This window comes from Acipenser ruthenus, chromosome 26, assembly GCF_902713425.1.
Source record: "Acipenser ruthenus chromosome 26, fAciRut3.2 maternal haplotype, whole genome shotgun sequence".
Classification (NCBI taxonomy): Eukaryota; Metazoa; Chordata; class Actinopteri; order Acipenseriformes; family Acipenseridae; genus Acipenser; species Acipenser ruthenus.
Genome location: NC_081214.1, coordinates 26,602,531 through 26,618,166, shown reverse-complemented (window position 1 = coordinate 26,618,166; position 15,636 = coordinate 26,602,531). Strand labels below are relative to the sequence as shown.

Sequence of the window (15,636 nt, the reverse complement as noted above, 5' to 3'; positions counted from 1 at the left end):
TGGTTTGCTCCTGTATTTCAACCCATTGTATTTTTTCCCCTCCAGCATTTGTTTAGGCTTGAAGAACCTCTTGAGGGCTTCCTTCCGATATGTCTCTGTTGCTGATATTAAAATCTAGGCACAGAGCCCACACTGGGGCCAGGCTCCCACAGTCCGTCTCTGCCTAGATTCCACAGGTTTCTATTTCTCTGAACGCTGACACATGTAATACTGCTATTGCACAATCTCCTTGCATGACAGCTATCATTTACAGACTCAGTAAACACTTGATACTTGCTGGTGAGCTGAACCAATTTAAACCTTTATACAAGGACTGTGCTCTTGCTAGCGTTATGAAAACATCATTAAGGATGACACTGGTGCCCCTCAAGACATAAGAAAATGTACGACCAAGAAGAGGCCATCCGGCCCATCTAAGCGGTTCCTAGTAGCTGATTGATCTCAAAACTTTGTCAAGTTGGGTCTTAAAGGATCCAAGTGATTCTTCCTCAACAACATGACTAGGTGCACTCCTTGCCACTGGCAAGGAGGCGAGTGCTGGAGATTATTCTCAGGGTTCTTTTAAAACAATCGTCAGGGCAGCAGAATTTAGGTCAGTGGGACAGTTAAACTGCTGCACAGTTTCCTTCCTCCCTGTCAGTCTGACCTACATTGCAGCTCATACTTTAACTGTTAGCTTATGCTCAGCTCATGGCTGAGTAGGTTCCATGTCTTTCTCTTGCACTGAGGACCCAGCTCTGTTGGTGCAGACGTGTTTGGTTTCTCATGACAGCAAAACAGTCCCCCTCAAGGTGTCTCAGGACTGCATTTGATTGCCATTAGTTGTCTACTTTCATCATAGTTGTGAACATATGTATATATTTATATATGTTTATCTGTTTATAAAAATGTAACCATCTGTCAAATGCAAAAATGGTATTAAGTCTGAAGCCTGTATCAGATTGAAGAAAGAAATGAGTTTGCATTCTTTTCACTTTGAGGTTGCAGCAGCTGGGATGTATAAAGCAATGTGTGCGGTCTGCAGAATGCTTTGAGGACTGGAAACATGTCGATTACCTGTAAGAGCTTTCAGGCAGTCATTAGTTAGATACCTTAGAGATGTAACACAGTAACAGATGGATTAAGCTTTTTCCAGGTAAACTATTGATCAGTGACAATAGCACAATAGTGTGGGTTTCGCTGGTTCCGAAGCAATTGTTTCACCACCTGAGGGTTTGATACCTAATGCCCACATGGAGACGATTCCCAGGCATCACGCCACCAGTTGCTTGTACTCCGACATCTCTTATCTTTGCTTTGTTAAATGTTCAATGCATTTGTGCCTTTTGAGAAGTAATAAGCAATAAGCATGCCTGAGGATGTGAGCAGTGACTGCGCCCTGGATTCCCAGATGTGTGTCTGGTTAATTCTGGAGCCGTGTTCTCTGGATTCCTGCCTCACCCTGTGTACAGTGTGTGAGTTCCTGAAGCATTGTTTCCATTCATGTAGCAATGATCGCTTCAAGTCTGTCTTTAGAAAAGTGCTGCAGAGCAGTGGGCAGGTCTTTCTTTCATGCCGTGTTTCTTTCTGGTCTACAGAATGTGGCATGTGTCTCTGCAACTGAAACTCATTTCAGGGAACTGCACAGTCAACAACGCCTGCTTTCAAATGAAGCCATGGAATCACATTTTACTATAGGGGTTAACCCTTTGCTGCCCAGCGTCCAATATATTTGACGTTGAGAAAATAGGCATTAAATAGGAAAATAGTATGGGAACATGCCCTGGGCAGTAATGGGTTAAAGAGGTATGGGAACACGCCCTGGGCAGTATCAAGTACTGCTGGTTGTTCTCAGCAGGTGAAATCCAGGTTACACATATATGCAAATAAATAAAACCCACACCAATGAAGATTTTTTTTTTTTTTTACTTTGCTGTACATTTTCACACAGTGCGACACACATTGAACTCCTGGTTACTGTGTCTCAATGAGGACTGAACAAGAAACCCCAGTAATACATACATTACATACATTCAACCCTGGAGTCAGCAGTTACACAATAATACACAACCACAGGCAGAATATACAGAGCCGTCTGCAGTATACATACAGATCAAACCATTCCCTTTGATTTAAAGATACTGTGGAAGAACTCAATGCTTGTATCATAGAGGTAGTTCAGCTGTACCACAATCTGAGATGCAACTTTAAGGTAAAAAGTTTGGATTTTAATGATGCAATAATTTAAACAAGTCCAGCAGCCTATTTCTGTTTGTTTGGGTTAACGCCTGTTCTGTTTGATACACACAGAATCTCTGTTCACAAGTTAAACATGATTATGAGGCAGGAGCAACTGCACTAGAATTTTACAAACAAGACACCAAGGGTCAACAAAGAATCCAACCCAGTGCCTGCTCCCTAAATCTAATTATACAGGGTCTACCACAGCAGCAGACTCTACTGTACATGCAGAATATAAAAATACATCTAAGAAAACACAACCGTTCTAATAACAACTGAAGTTAAGACAGACTATAGAGTAGACTAACAATGTAACAACATTTAACACACCTTTGAACTGAGTATGCAGAGTTCTGGGCATTACATGGTAAAAAAAATACAACTAAGGCACTACAAACAAACATACAGAATGCATGTCATCACTCGAGGTGGAAGTCAATGAGGAGTTCCTAAAATGAAACCGCAAGGAGAATTTGCGATGCTGAACATCCACAGATCAGACCCCCTCTCGTTTTTAATTCAGCACTTGTGAGGACTAAAGGAACGGTCACAGCTCCTGAATGCAAAACAAAGCAGGTACTGTGGACAGCACTGAGAGGACCTAGAGAGAATCACAGCTCCTGAATGCAAAACAAAGCAGGTACTGTGGACAGCACTGAGAGGACCTAGGGAGAATCACAGCTCCTGAATGCAAAACAAAGCAGGTACTGTGGACAGGGAGAAGCCTCTTTCAGTTTTCTTCAGAAAGCATGAGCATGCCAGGAGCAGAGTTTCCCAGGGTGCCTAGCAGGTGTAGGATGGGTTTCAGTGTTGTGCCTGAGAAGCTCTCCTTGCACAATAGCACTGGTTTAAGAGACAAGCTCAGCAGCTGGTTTCTCTGGGTTTAGCAAGTCAACAATGGCCAGCACTCTGCTCTTTTATCTGGTTATGGAATGTGATTGAAAGATTTAAAAAAAAAAAAAAAATTCATTTCAGTCTTAATCGTCACCAGTGGAAATCAAAGGTTTTCTGTCATAAAGCTGTCCGCAGATGGCAATACTGTACTAATGGCCTGTCATTCATTGACTTATTATTTCAAGTATACACATTTAAAGACAAGACTAAATGCATTGCTTTATGTGGAGTGCTTTAAGTGTATAGTGTAGTGATGTTTCCACTGTAATGAGACACAGCTGCAGAAGTAAACTGCTTCCACAAGACTAGCTGCCTTCGAAGCCCATGCAATTCCACTCACATACAAGGGCAGCCTGTGTGGCTGTACTGCACATAAGCAAATAACACCGAGCAAGGAGATTCTGCACAGCTTTAACAGGAGGTAATAGGAGCAAGGACACCTATTGAAGAACATGCATTGAATTTGTTAAAACAGTCCACTATCACCCCCTTTCTACTACAGGGAATTAATTACTGCATGGAAATGACTGCTGTTCAATCGTGATTCATACGCATGTGTTTCAATGTTAGGTGTCTGCCCCACTTTTATAACTGTTACAATGTACTGCTGTTTATATTACCTATGTTAACACAATTCTAATGTGTTCTTTTAAACTGATGGTAGCAGGAAAATGGCTGAATGCTGTATAGGTTTTACTTCCATTATTCAGTGTGTTTTCAAACAGCTGTGAGTTCTGCCAGTTGTTTCTGTAGAAGGAGTATTCCTATACAGGCTGCCTGTCTAAAACCAGCGCTGCGTCTGCTTCTAACAAGTGGCTGGTTACACAGTTAGTGCTACACAGGAATAAACAGAGTTGGTGAAACGTTACTGTGTCTGTAATAAAGAAGGAAGCCCGGTCGGGGTTTGACAGTGATCCTCTCCAGAAGGAAGGGGAGACTGTGCTCCGTTATACAGTAAGAGGCTGGACTATGAGTTCCAGTGTACAGTAAGAGCCTGGACACACAGTACACAACCTACTCAACACAACCACAGATCCCAGATCCACACGGAAAGCTTTGCATTGTATATTAAAGCACGCAGACTGGAAGCCCGGTGGAGATAATCAGTATCCAATCCCAGCGATAAGAACTGAAAGAGTTTCTTTTAATTATTTCACTCTTTTTTTTTTTTTTTTGCATTTCTTAAGAATTTGATAAAACCAGCAGGAATCCTGCCATTGGTAGTTTTTTTACACAAGGCTGTGCAGGGATACAATTTTGGTCTCATAAAAAAAAAGTAAAATAAGAGGAACACGCGGCAGCGGGCGGTCAGCGGGCGCGGCCGCGGGACATGAAGGACAGCACTCTACGGATGCCGATCAGACGCTCTCTGAGCGACGTCATGGCCAGGAACGGCAGCTGAGCGCGACCCTCCAAGGGCAGGACCGCCAGTAGCCACCAGCACCAGGAGGGACCATTGGGGCTGACCTGGAGAGGAAGAAGAGAGGGAGGGTTAGAGCTGGAGCACTCACACAGTGCAGGGGCAGCGTCCCCCCTGCCACAGTGCAGGGCAGTGCTTTACAGGGCATCTGAACTCTGGTCTGCTCAAAGCACTTCCCCTTTAATTGTAATCGGATGTCATCTCACAAGTGGTCCAAACAATGCAAGTGTAATTGTGTTATTATTGTTTTCAGTTCAATGTCTGTCTTAATCGGAATTCTCTGTCCATCCCCAATTATTAACAATTAGGTCATTCAAATGTCCTACTGTACAATAGAAAAGGAAATATGCATACAGTGCAAACGTGTCATGCGCAGGACCAAGCCAATGGCAGGACAAAAATCTTATGCATCTGAGAAATGTGTAACTGGTACAACGTGCAGGTGTGTTTATTAAGCAAGCCTGTAAAATACAGATCATTATTTACTTTAAAGAGGTTTTCTAAAGGTTTGAGCTTCAAAATACTTTTAAATACATTGTTAGACCTTGTCACAGTAACAGATGCTCACAATCTCTTCCAAAAGTGAATTCAGTGAGTAAAATGCACACCTGAGTGCTATACCAGCAAAATCAATCTGATTTGATCATAACTCTGCTAGTGCAAGAATCTATCACAGACAGCAATATGCAGAGGGTATGTGGATTAAAACAGATATTAAGTGCCAAAAAAAAAAATTTAAAGGATAATAAAAAACTAAACAGGATTGACTTTGCTCTACTTTAGACACAATTTGCATCATGTGGTCAAGTTCTGTTAAATAACCTTTTTTTGAAGTTAATATTGCGCATCAGTAATTCCCTGCCCAGCCAGACGGAGCGACTGCAGCGTTGGAAGGAGTGCTTGACGCAGTGTCTGAAGAATTCCATGGGATCTGGATACGTCATGTGTGCTGCTCACTCTGACATGGTTACATATCCCTATGCCTCATTCAGACTGACCTGTTTCTGCATGTATTGCCAGCCTGGTTTAGCACGGCCATGCCCCGGGGAATAAGACCTGGGGATAAGCTCTTTGTAAGCCGTCATTTGAGGCTCTTTAATTATTTGTCTTTTTTTCTGTTTTCTTTGCTTATTTCAGCCTTTAAGCCCTCTAATACTGACGCAGCTCCAGGCGATTTCCCCCAGCGTTCTGCGTTCTGGTTTTGCCGCTGTGCTGGTGGACGCGCTCTCTTCACATGCTGTGACAGTAATCCTGCAGAGCACAGAAGCTCAAAGCTCCCTCCTCCCCTGGTGTCAGAGATGTACCTCCCGCCGCACCCTTCCACAGGCTAATTAAACATAACGTTCTCATTTCCCACAACGAAAGCAGAAGCGCGCCCCCTGCAGCTCAGCTGTGCGGCCTGCACTGCACCTGTACCTGTGGCTCGGGTTCCTTGTCTGGCATTGGTCCGAAGTGCCCGGTGATCCGCTCCTTCTGTTCTGGTTTGAGGGAGTTGAACCACGTGAAGGACTGGTTGTACACTGCGTCATGGAGCGACAGCAGCTCTGCATGTGCCTCCCCCTCCACCTGCACCAAGAGAACAGCAGGCAGCTTAGATCAATGGACACAATCACAGTAGAAACCTGTGAAATCATTGGTTTGCACCTATTGGCGGGGATCCTCTGAACCAGAGTGTGGAAATGGACAAATGTCTTTCTCTTAAGAGTGCAAGGGTCGGGTGGATCAGTAGGAACAGTCCTCCCTAACTAAACGGTCAAAAGCAAATAAGCACAGCAGGTCACAGCGCAAGCACAAGATCTCTGATGCAGACACTGCACCGCGTGTGTATCTGCATGTACAGGAGGTGGCAGGGATAGAAAGTCAATCTGCTGAAACTCACCTTCTTGTCCTCCAGGTATTCAATATCCGCAGTGTTGTAGCCGTCGCGCTGGTGTTGCTCAACCACTTTAAACCTCCTCTTCCCGATGGTGTCGACCACAGAGCGGCCGTCTGCGAAGAACTCCACGTTCCTGATCTCAAGAATGCAGCCGTAATCTGCAAACCTGAGCAGAGAAACCCAGGCAGTTAAAAACACAGGCTTCCCCAGAGAGGAGCACTGCAGGGCACACAGTGAAGAGCTGCTGAAAATGCTAGATAGATGCTAGCCAGATAAATTGATAGACACTTTCATTGGTTTCATTTCGAAAGACAACTCTAACCCCTCAGGTCTGTGAATGGAGACAGGCAATATCCCAGCAGCACTACCAGGTGAGTCGCTGCAGTGACCAGTGTTGGGAGAAACTCTGATTCCTGCCAACACTGGTTACAATGTATCCAAAATGTATCAATTTATCTGCGGGAACTGCAGGTTTGCTTTCCTAAGTAAACCGTGCTGAACTGACCCAATCCTGTAGCGCTTGTATTCTGATTGGCAGTTTCTCTTACCCTTTGATGGGATCGGTGATGCACATTCCAAACTGCTTGGTGCCGGTCTCCATGCATCTCCGAATCATGAGCCGGTAGCAGGGCTCGAAGATGTGCAGGGGGCAGGGTACAGTGGGGAAGGCCATGGTGCACACGAAGATAGGCACGTTCTTATTCAAACTGCAAAGGAAAAGGAGGCAAGTGCCAGGGTGAGAGCTTGAAACCAACACAAATGTACTCAAGTCATCTGGATCTCGCACGATACTCATTTGTTTTAAAGGAGAGCATGCTTCCAGTGTTGAACATGCTGCAGCTGGAAATGGAGGTTCTTGTCCACAGATGGGGAGGCAGTTCAATGCCTACGAGACCTTGAGAAGTACCAGCCTCTAGTATTCCATTATTAAACACAGGCAGTGTGCTAGACCTGCACTTCCTCTTATCAAGCGTGTGCCCTGCCTGCCTGTACCCAGTCCAGCAAACTCATCCCACACCTCCAGGACTCACTTGGACAGCTCAGCGATTTCCTCCTCGTGAACTTTCCTCCTCTCCACGAGCTCCTCCTGCAGGTAGTGATCTATGAGGCCCTCCATCAGCAGGGTCTTGCTGTACTTCCTCTGGGCCAGGTACTGCAGGTACACAGACAGACTGGTCAGGGCTTGCACTGGGGGCACATTCAGAGAGGGCACAGAGGTATACACAACACACACGCACCTCAGAGAGCCTCTCTTTGCACAGCGGGCACTGGGAGTTGTGGTCCAGACATCGCTCCAGGCATTTCAGACAGAAGGTGTGGCCGCAGGGAGTTGTCACAGGTTCATAGAACAGTCTGAAACATGTCAAACAGACAGGGAATCATGCAACAGAAAACAATGATGACATTCATACTGTACAAATAACAGCTATACCCAGACAGCTAAATCTATGCTGGTCTGCAGTGGATACAGGATTGCAAACAGACCCTTATAATCTAAAAGGTGGGTCACTGTTAATCCATATTGGTAAAGTTCTTAATGTTCATGGACACACAGCCATTTCCTAACCCTGAATTCAATTCTGTGAATTAAAACTAATCAAATACAAACATGCTTTACCAAAATGCACTTTAACACAAATGAGATTTTTTTTATCATTTTGAAAAGGGCCCAAAATGATTCCTAGTAGAGTGCTTTGCGATATGGCCGTCTCTTAATGCTATCAATCCTAAAAGCGGACTCATAACCTGTACTTAATGGTGTGTGCTGTCAAAATTACAACACTCCAATTCTGTATAAGCTGTGAGACGCAGCATTAAAACTATGCATGACAGTTTTAAAAATATATATTTAATACATTCAGAGCTTAGAAATACAAAAATATAAACCCAAACAAACATGCCAATGAGTGGTCCGTCCAGGTTTTAAATAGGCAAGGGCGGGGCGAGGCTGGGTGGATGGGGACAGGGGACAGCAGGAAGAGCAAAGCTACTTGGGTATGGAAAGGACAGCAGCTCAAGCGATTCCCAGTTTCACTGCAAGCTTTATTACTTATATTTGCTAAAAAAGAGTGGCTCAGACTGCTATGCAGCGAAACTGAGGAGAAACACATCTCTACTCAACCAGCCATCAAATCCACATTACAGTCTAAGCAAGGTGCAGCACACACAGTCACTGTAAATCACAGAACAGTATGGAAGCATGGTTACATGAAAAAAAAAAAAAACACAAGAGACGCTGGTCTCTGGAACAGAATTCTTATCGCCTTCAGATGACACCTGGGCTTCTGCTCAACAACGTGGCTCCGCCCACTGCTCTGTCTAACAGCTCTGCAAACAGACCGCATGAGGTGGAGACTGGAACATTGACAAGTTAGACGACAAATCGGTAGCATTTTTACTTGTCAGGCAGCCAATGGCGTTTCAGGAAAACCGGGGCTGTGCTTCCCAGTGAAATTGCATAAACAAAACAAGCAGTGCTCACTCCAACATATGCGTAGTGGATAATCAAACCAAGGAACTCAAAAATGGTGCAAAATCATATCAAGAAAAGACATGTGCAATTAATTCAAGGGAAATGCCTCAGATAAGTCAGCACGTGGGAATCACAGGGAAAGCAAAGGGAATTCAAGGGGCTTGTAAGATGACACTGTGTGGCCTATGTGGACAGGTCAATGTTAGTAAATGCAAGGAATTGGGGTTGGCATTCTACAGGGGAACACTGGACACTCTGCAGGGAGACCACATGGAAACCCCTCTAGGAATTGGAAATGGGTTGGCATTCTACTGGGGAACACTGGACGCACTGCAGGGAGACCACATGGAAACCCCTCTAGGAATTGGAAAGGGGTTGGCATTCTACAGGGGAACACTGGACACTCTGCAGGGAGACCACATGGAAACCCCTCTAGGAATTGGAAATGGGTTGGCATTCTACTGGGGAACACTGGACACTCTGCAGGGAGACCACATGGAAACCCCTCTAGGAATTGGAAAGGGGTTGGCATTCTACAGGGGAACACTGGACGCACTGCAGGGAGACCACATGGAAACCCCTCTAGGAATTGGAAATGGGTTGGCATTCTACTGGGGAACACTGGACGCACTGCAGGGAGACCACATGGAAACCCTTCTAGGAATTAGTGCAGACCTCATACACAGCGAGCACTCCAGGTCACTGGGGTCAATCAGGTCACTTGGGACAGAGCACCACGTGGCTGTCGCTGTCTTCGGCGCCGTGGATGTGGTCTCTGTGGATGAGAAGAGTCTCCAGTCAATCCTCTGGATGGGTTTCACACTTCACATTCCTGTCTATAGTCTTGTCTTGATTCATTCAGCTGTGCTCTACACCACACAAAGAAGAAGTGCCACCCACCCAGTATATACAAAGCTTATCCCTCCCTTCTTTATAAACCCCATTTAAAATAACTTGACTGAGACGCATTCAAAACAAATCCCTGCCACCTCGTCTTTATCTCCATTATCAGACTATAATCCACCGAGCATGTGAATGCAGCTCTGTTACATAACTGGTCTATCATTTACCTTGCTTCATATATTTGCAGGATCTTTCGAAACTCTCTCCCTTGTCTTCCTCCTCCACGCTGTGTTTCCTCTTTAGAAGGCAGCTTGTGTCAAACGCAGGCGGCCGATACTCTTGTGAAAAGTACTTGACTTTGCCCTGGTCTTCACAGCAAGGAGGCTTTGCCCACGGTACATCAGCAACAGACAAAGATGACTGTGATTCCTCCGGTGACATTGCGCTGTCGTTTCTCTTCTTACAGTCCTGGAAAGAAGGGAAAAAAAAATTATTGAAAGGTGAGCGTGGGTTTATGCTCTTTAAAAAAGAAACTCTGCTGTCACCTCCAGTGCCTTGCAAATATGATCCAGGCACTTGTGACGTCAGTGTTGAAGCTCAAAGGTTTGTGTTCTGCTATGGTAAGTGTTAGAGTCAATTGACAGCCACAGAACCTCTTGAATTAAGCATAGCCCTATACATAGATGTTCATTTTTCGGTACCCCATTTGGATAAGTGATGAACCTTTCCTTGCAATGATGGGAATGCATGTTTGTAGAGTGCCACTCATGCTTGTACAGAACCCTGCCCTCTCTCTACCTTGTATGATCTTGGTGGGCTGCTGCTTTCGCTCAAAGTGTTCAAGGTGTTTCCCTTTAATCTGGCTCGAGGCGACAGTAAACGCATGCAGTCGGGAATTCTCTCCTGGACGTTATCCGGGACTGGCGAGAACAGATCAATCAGCAGCTACGAGGGGAGAACAGTAAACATCTATTAATACTACTAATACAATTCTTATATACATGCACATTAGTATAACACATTAGGCTTGGGATTCACATGCATTAAGGGAGCAACACATTCAATTCGTAGTATAAACCTGCATGACAAACTGCAAAATTACTGAGTAAATTTACCACTGCTTGAACGAATTCTGAAGGAAACACAACAAGGTATTTTTCAGGGTCACGTCATAAATATGTTATGCACTGTTTGAAAAACATTGGGTCAAAGAGTAAATCTCCTGTGGGTTAAATATCAAACAGCTCGAAATGCACTCTTTTGTAACCTTTCCCTTGCAGAGCAGACAAGTAAACAGGAAGTCTACGTATACTTGTGCACAGGTGGTTCACTCTCTGTGTGGTGGCTTTGGGTTAGAGTTAGGGATCACTGACACACCCTGGAATGCACACTCACTCACACAGGTCTGCAGTAAATCTGCTTCAAGGACAGAAACACAGCACTGTGCCGATATTTCTATGTACCTTTTGTGCTTCACATTTTGCCATCTTGCTTTCTGGTTCCAAGGCAATACAGAACAGGTATTCAGTTAAAGCTTCCTCTGTTTTCCTGAGAATCGTCAGGGCTTGTGCTTTCCGTAAGTGTCCCTTTATAGAAAAAAACATGAGCAAGATGGTTTTTAATGATGTCTAGAATTGCACACACGCACGCATGCATGCACGCACACACGGGGGTCTCAACTAATTACACGGATGGGGAGCCTGTCTCCTCACCTTTAGCCAAAGCGGTTGAAGTTTACATGCCACCTCGGCATCGCTTAGTGCATCTTCATAGTTCTTCAAGCTGGAGTTTATCTGTGATCGGTTACTGAACAGCACATGGTCCCTGGGAGCTGAGAAACACAAAGAAGACATTTCTTATTCTAAACACAGTGCATTTCAATCGCACGCCTGTTTTAGACATGTCCTCATTTGCTCAACAAGTACTGTAGTAAAACTGAGGCTGAACTCTGGTTGTGAACTAGTTTTAGTCCAGCGAGTGTGTTTTCTACTGTACATTCTCTGTGTTACCTCTCCATAGCTTTATTCAACTCCAATGTGCAATGGTGACCTTAAAAACGACCCTGGAGACTTTTCACTAGCGTCACACTTGCAAAAAAGGTTTTACTATTCAAACATGTAACCGCAAATCTGAACAACACAGCTCCAGTGACTCAGTTCATGTTACAAGAAGTTCAGATTATTAACTTCCCTGTTTTGTATCTGGATGTGTGTTAACGGCGCTTGGGATCATTAACCTCAGAAGCTTTGATACACTTTCAGATTCTCTTTTCAGACAGAAAAATAACAACAACGATACAAAGAAAGCCTGACGGTGGAAAGACCTGCCTTTCCCAGAGCGAGGCTATTTTAAGGACCTTGTATTGGAACAACATGTTGGAGTTTATATACCCTATACCCTATATCTGCCTTCTGCCTGTAGGGGCAGCATAGAGCACATCAGCTAGCAATTTCGTATGGCCAGTTAATTAACTCTAAATTAAATTCTAAATTGTACAGATTCTATTCAAACATAGTCATCACACGTATCAAACAGCAGCAGATCGTATAATTGCATTACTCATTCTCATCCAACTCTCTTGTTATAGACCAGCTGTCTTAGAAGACTGCTGGACAGATTCTCCATTCAGTTAAACTTGTGGTTACAGACTCTGTATACAGATGCAATTTTCATTCACAACTGCTTTATTTCCCCATATAAACACGTACAGCGTTGAGGTCATGGCGTATCCTTGCAAGCTGGTTCATCATTTAACAAATTGCATTAACTCGTTTACGCAATAGATTGAAACCGCGGCACTGATCGATTCATTATATAAAACGGATAAAGGTGTCACCGATTCTACAGATTACTGTATGCTGCGGGTATGACCTTGTTTAAAAAAAAAAAAAAAAATAATTTTTTAGTATTTCTAGTATTTAAACATCTGAATCGCTGAAGCTAATTAACTGTACAGTTACTGCTATTCATTCGCATGAAGAACCATTTATAGTTGTGCCGTGTTTTCTTTATGCTGACCCACATTTTAAGGTTACGTTGCTGGTTACACAACCACTGAAGCATGGTGTGGGGAGTGGTATGCGAGCGCCGCTTACACACAAATGCAGAGCAGCGGGTTACGTCATCTCTGCTCCCGGAGCCTACGTTCTCTTCTCTGTTTATACAACTTCCACGCACCTGAAACTGTAAGATTACTACGAACAGGCACAAGATTCCAGCCGTTAGAATGAGTGTGACACACAATAACCTAGTTCTTATGTCACGGTTATAAAAGACGTAAAATGAAAATAAAGATCATAAAAATAAAATAAAATTAACCACACCACACCCGCTCTGTAAGTTTCAAAGTTTTGAGCGCATTTAGTTTACACAACGAGCGATTTTTTTTTTTTTTTTGCAATAAACCTTACAAACTTTGTAGGAAAACATATTCTATACACTATGTATTGAAATTATTAAAACTCCTGCTGATTTTTCATGCGAGCCCCATTTGACATTTTACAGAAATCAACCGTTTCCTTTTACGTCCTAAAAGTAATTATTTAAGAACGACACGTAGCCGTGACCTTAACGGACCAGAGGTCTTCAAAGTTCGGTACTATAAATATCCCAAATGACATTTACAATACCAGAGCTACTTTGCGATGAACAACTGCGTTTTCAGTATGCCCAAAAGAAACGCGTTTGAAGACGTTTAATACAAACCCATAGCAGTGACTAACACTGCCTCACGTTTCAGGCACATCACATCTGTAAAATGAAGTTACAGACCGGTACGCGTGTGGTTTGCAGTACCTTTACTGCTAGTCTAACCATAACAAGTGTTATGCTTTGAAATGTAATTTTACTGAGCAGTAACACAAAAAAACAAACTCAAAACAGTAGGTATCTGTTATGTAGCGTACTAATATATTAATATAATGACTCCCCCCACTCTGAAAAAGGGCATTACCTAATTGTATTGCTTCATTATACTTTTCGAGTGCCGCTTCCAGGTTTTTCTCCGCGTACAAAGCATTCCCTTCGTGTCTCAGTCTCACTGCCTGCACTTGCGACGGAAACCACTTCGCTAACAGGTTGCAGAGAACCACGTTGATTCTGTAGCCGTGCACATCGCAGAGCTTCGTGCTGTCTTTGCAGTGCTTGCAGACCAGCGGTCTTTCCTTCTCTCTCTCTAGGCAGATCCTGCAGTACGTGTGTCCACAAGGCAGCGTGACCGGCTCGTACAGGAACCCCAGGCATATCCTGCAAGTGAACGCACCGTACACGCCGCTGCAGCTGCTAGTGCCGTGCTCCTGTTGATTCTTATGAGCGCTCAGTCCCTCTTTGCTCCTGATGCTGCCAAGCAGGCACTCTGTCAGATTCTCCAGCTGCGCCGGTCGCAGCCTCTGGAGTTTGGATGCTTTCTGGTAGATCTCGAACGCTTCGCTCAAGCTGCCCCCGAAAGCTAGCGCGTCTGCCCTCCTCAAGAGCAGTTCCAGTTGCGTAGCAGGGTCGCTGAAATCCCGTAGCTGGCATTCGTAGATCTCCGCAGCCAGCTCAAAGTTTCTTGCCTGGAAAGCTTCAGCAGCGAGCTCCAGCATCACATTGCTTTCCATGTTCTCCGTGCCCATCGCGGAGCTAGGACGGTGCTTACTCCAGTGTTAACAGTTTGTTGACACGATTTCATTCATTTTGGTCTCCCTTGTCCCCCTGTTTAGTTCATGAACATACACAAGATCCATCGCACAGCTGTAGGTATTGAGCTTAAGGGGAAAAAAAATGTTATATAAAGTCCACCACGTGGCCCCGCTCAGCTCTTCTCATTGGCCAGGTCTGTAAGACTGTTACAAAACATCTCCCGTTTTGTAACATTGTTTTGAGTCTTGCTGTCTGCGTGTCTGAAGTAATGTGTGTTTTATTGTTGCTGTAGTTTCTAAATAGTTGTGAAGGTATTGACTGAATGATATTTAGTAGCTGTGCTAGTATTACCTTACATTGAGGCGACTGGGATTATATTAAACAAACTGGCACTTACATATGCACACTCAACTGACCCCCTGTCTCCGCTATTTATAGCATGCGGAATATGCTTCAGAATTCAACACGGGGGAGGGGTGGGGGGCTTTCCATTCAGTAGAACAACATGCATAACACAGCTAATGTTGTATAAATTCAAGGATGATGATGACGTAGTTCCTTCATCCACGCGGTATATGTCGATTTCATTTTATATAAGTTTCATGTGTCATGCAATAATGACTTGCATACTAAACTATCCTGTATACGTAACTGTTTCTTGACTCAGTTAGCCTTATGCAACAGAACTATTCATTACAAGAGTATAGATTACAAGTTTTTTTTTCTTCTTTCATAACAATATTAATATAGCCTCTACAGCGCACGGTACTTTGATGAACTGTTACAATAAATTCATATTACATTGCGTAATAATAATAATAATAATTTTGTATGTAAATTAAATACAAGTAATTTTAATCAGCAAGCATTTTGCTAGTTCACCTTGTTCATGTCTGACCTTTTAAAGACGTGCTTCCAGGCCTCAGCGACTATGACCTTGCTAAGAACTCTTGCTCATCTGGGGAAGAGGGGCATTGCAGTCATCCAGTCAGGAGCTAACAGTCTAGACCTGTTATGTGTGTCACCACAACGCTCTTATAGGATCACAGGCATTTTTAATGGGAAGGTAAATAGCATTCTGTTTTTATACCGCTATGTTTTTGGAACATGTTTTTTTCTGCTTTGTTTTAAACATTATATATATATATAAATCTGTATTATTTTTGTGTTCCCTACATCGCAGTTTAGCTCCAGTTAATTCAGCTTTCAAAGCTCTATCACAGAACAGCTGTGGTTGCCAGAGGCACACGTACCAGTCCCAGCTGACATGAAGATGGTGAACTTTAATCA

The 15,636-nt window shown here is 43.8% G+C and overlaps 1 protein-coding gene across 1 annotated transcript; it reads right to left on the bottom strand.

Annotated features, from left to right (window-relative positions):
* Positions 1-4,271: 4,271 nt before the first annotated feature.
* Positions 4,272-14,706, bottom strand: LOC117430711 (LON peptidase N-terminal domain and RING finger protein 3-like). Its single transcript, XM_034051081.3, has 12 exons — positions 13,679-14,706; positions 11,439-11,557; positions 11,190-11,312; positions 10,525-10,671; positions 9,954-10,194; positions 9,559-9,658; positions 7,649-7,763; positions 7,442-7,563; positions 6,959-7,117; positions 6,414-6,576; positions 5,951-6,100; positions 4,272-4,581 (listed from the first exon to the last, which is right to left on the bottom strand). Exons 1-12 carry the CDS (start codon positions 14,337-14,339, stop codon positions 4,423-4,425), a joined length of 2,259 nt encoding a protein of 752 aa, XP_033906972.2. The 5' UTR covers positions 14,340-14,706; the 3' UTR covers positions 4,272-4,422.
* Positions 14,707-15,636: the final 930 nt, after the last annotated feature.

Excerpts from the sequence above, each read along its gene's own strand:
- LOC117430711 (XM_034051081.3), bottom strand. The coding sequence starts at position 14,339 with ATGGGCACGGAGAACATGGAAAGCAATGTGATGCTGGAGCTCGCTGCT. Across the intron at positions 10,195-10,524 it reads GCCCACCAAGATCATACAAG|GACTGTAAGAAGAGAAACGA; the intron begins GTAGAGAGAGGG and ends CCTTCTTTCCAG. Across the intron at positions 4,582-5,950 it reads ACAAGGAACCCGAGCCACAG|GTCAGCCCCAATGGTCCCTC; the intron begins GTACAGGTGCAG and ends CTTCCTCTCCAG.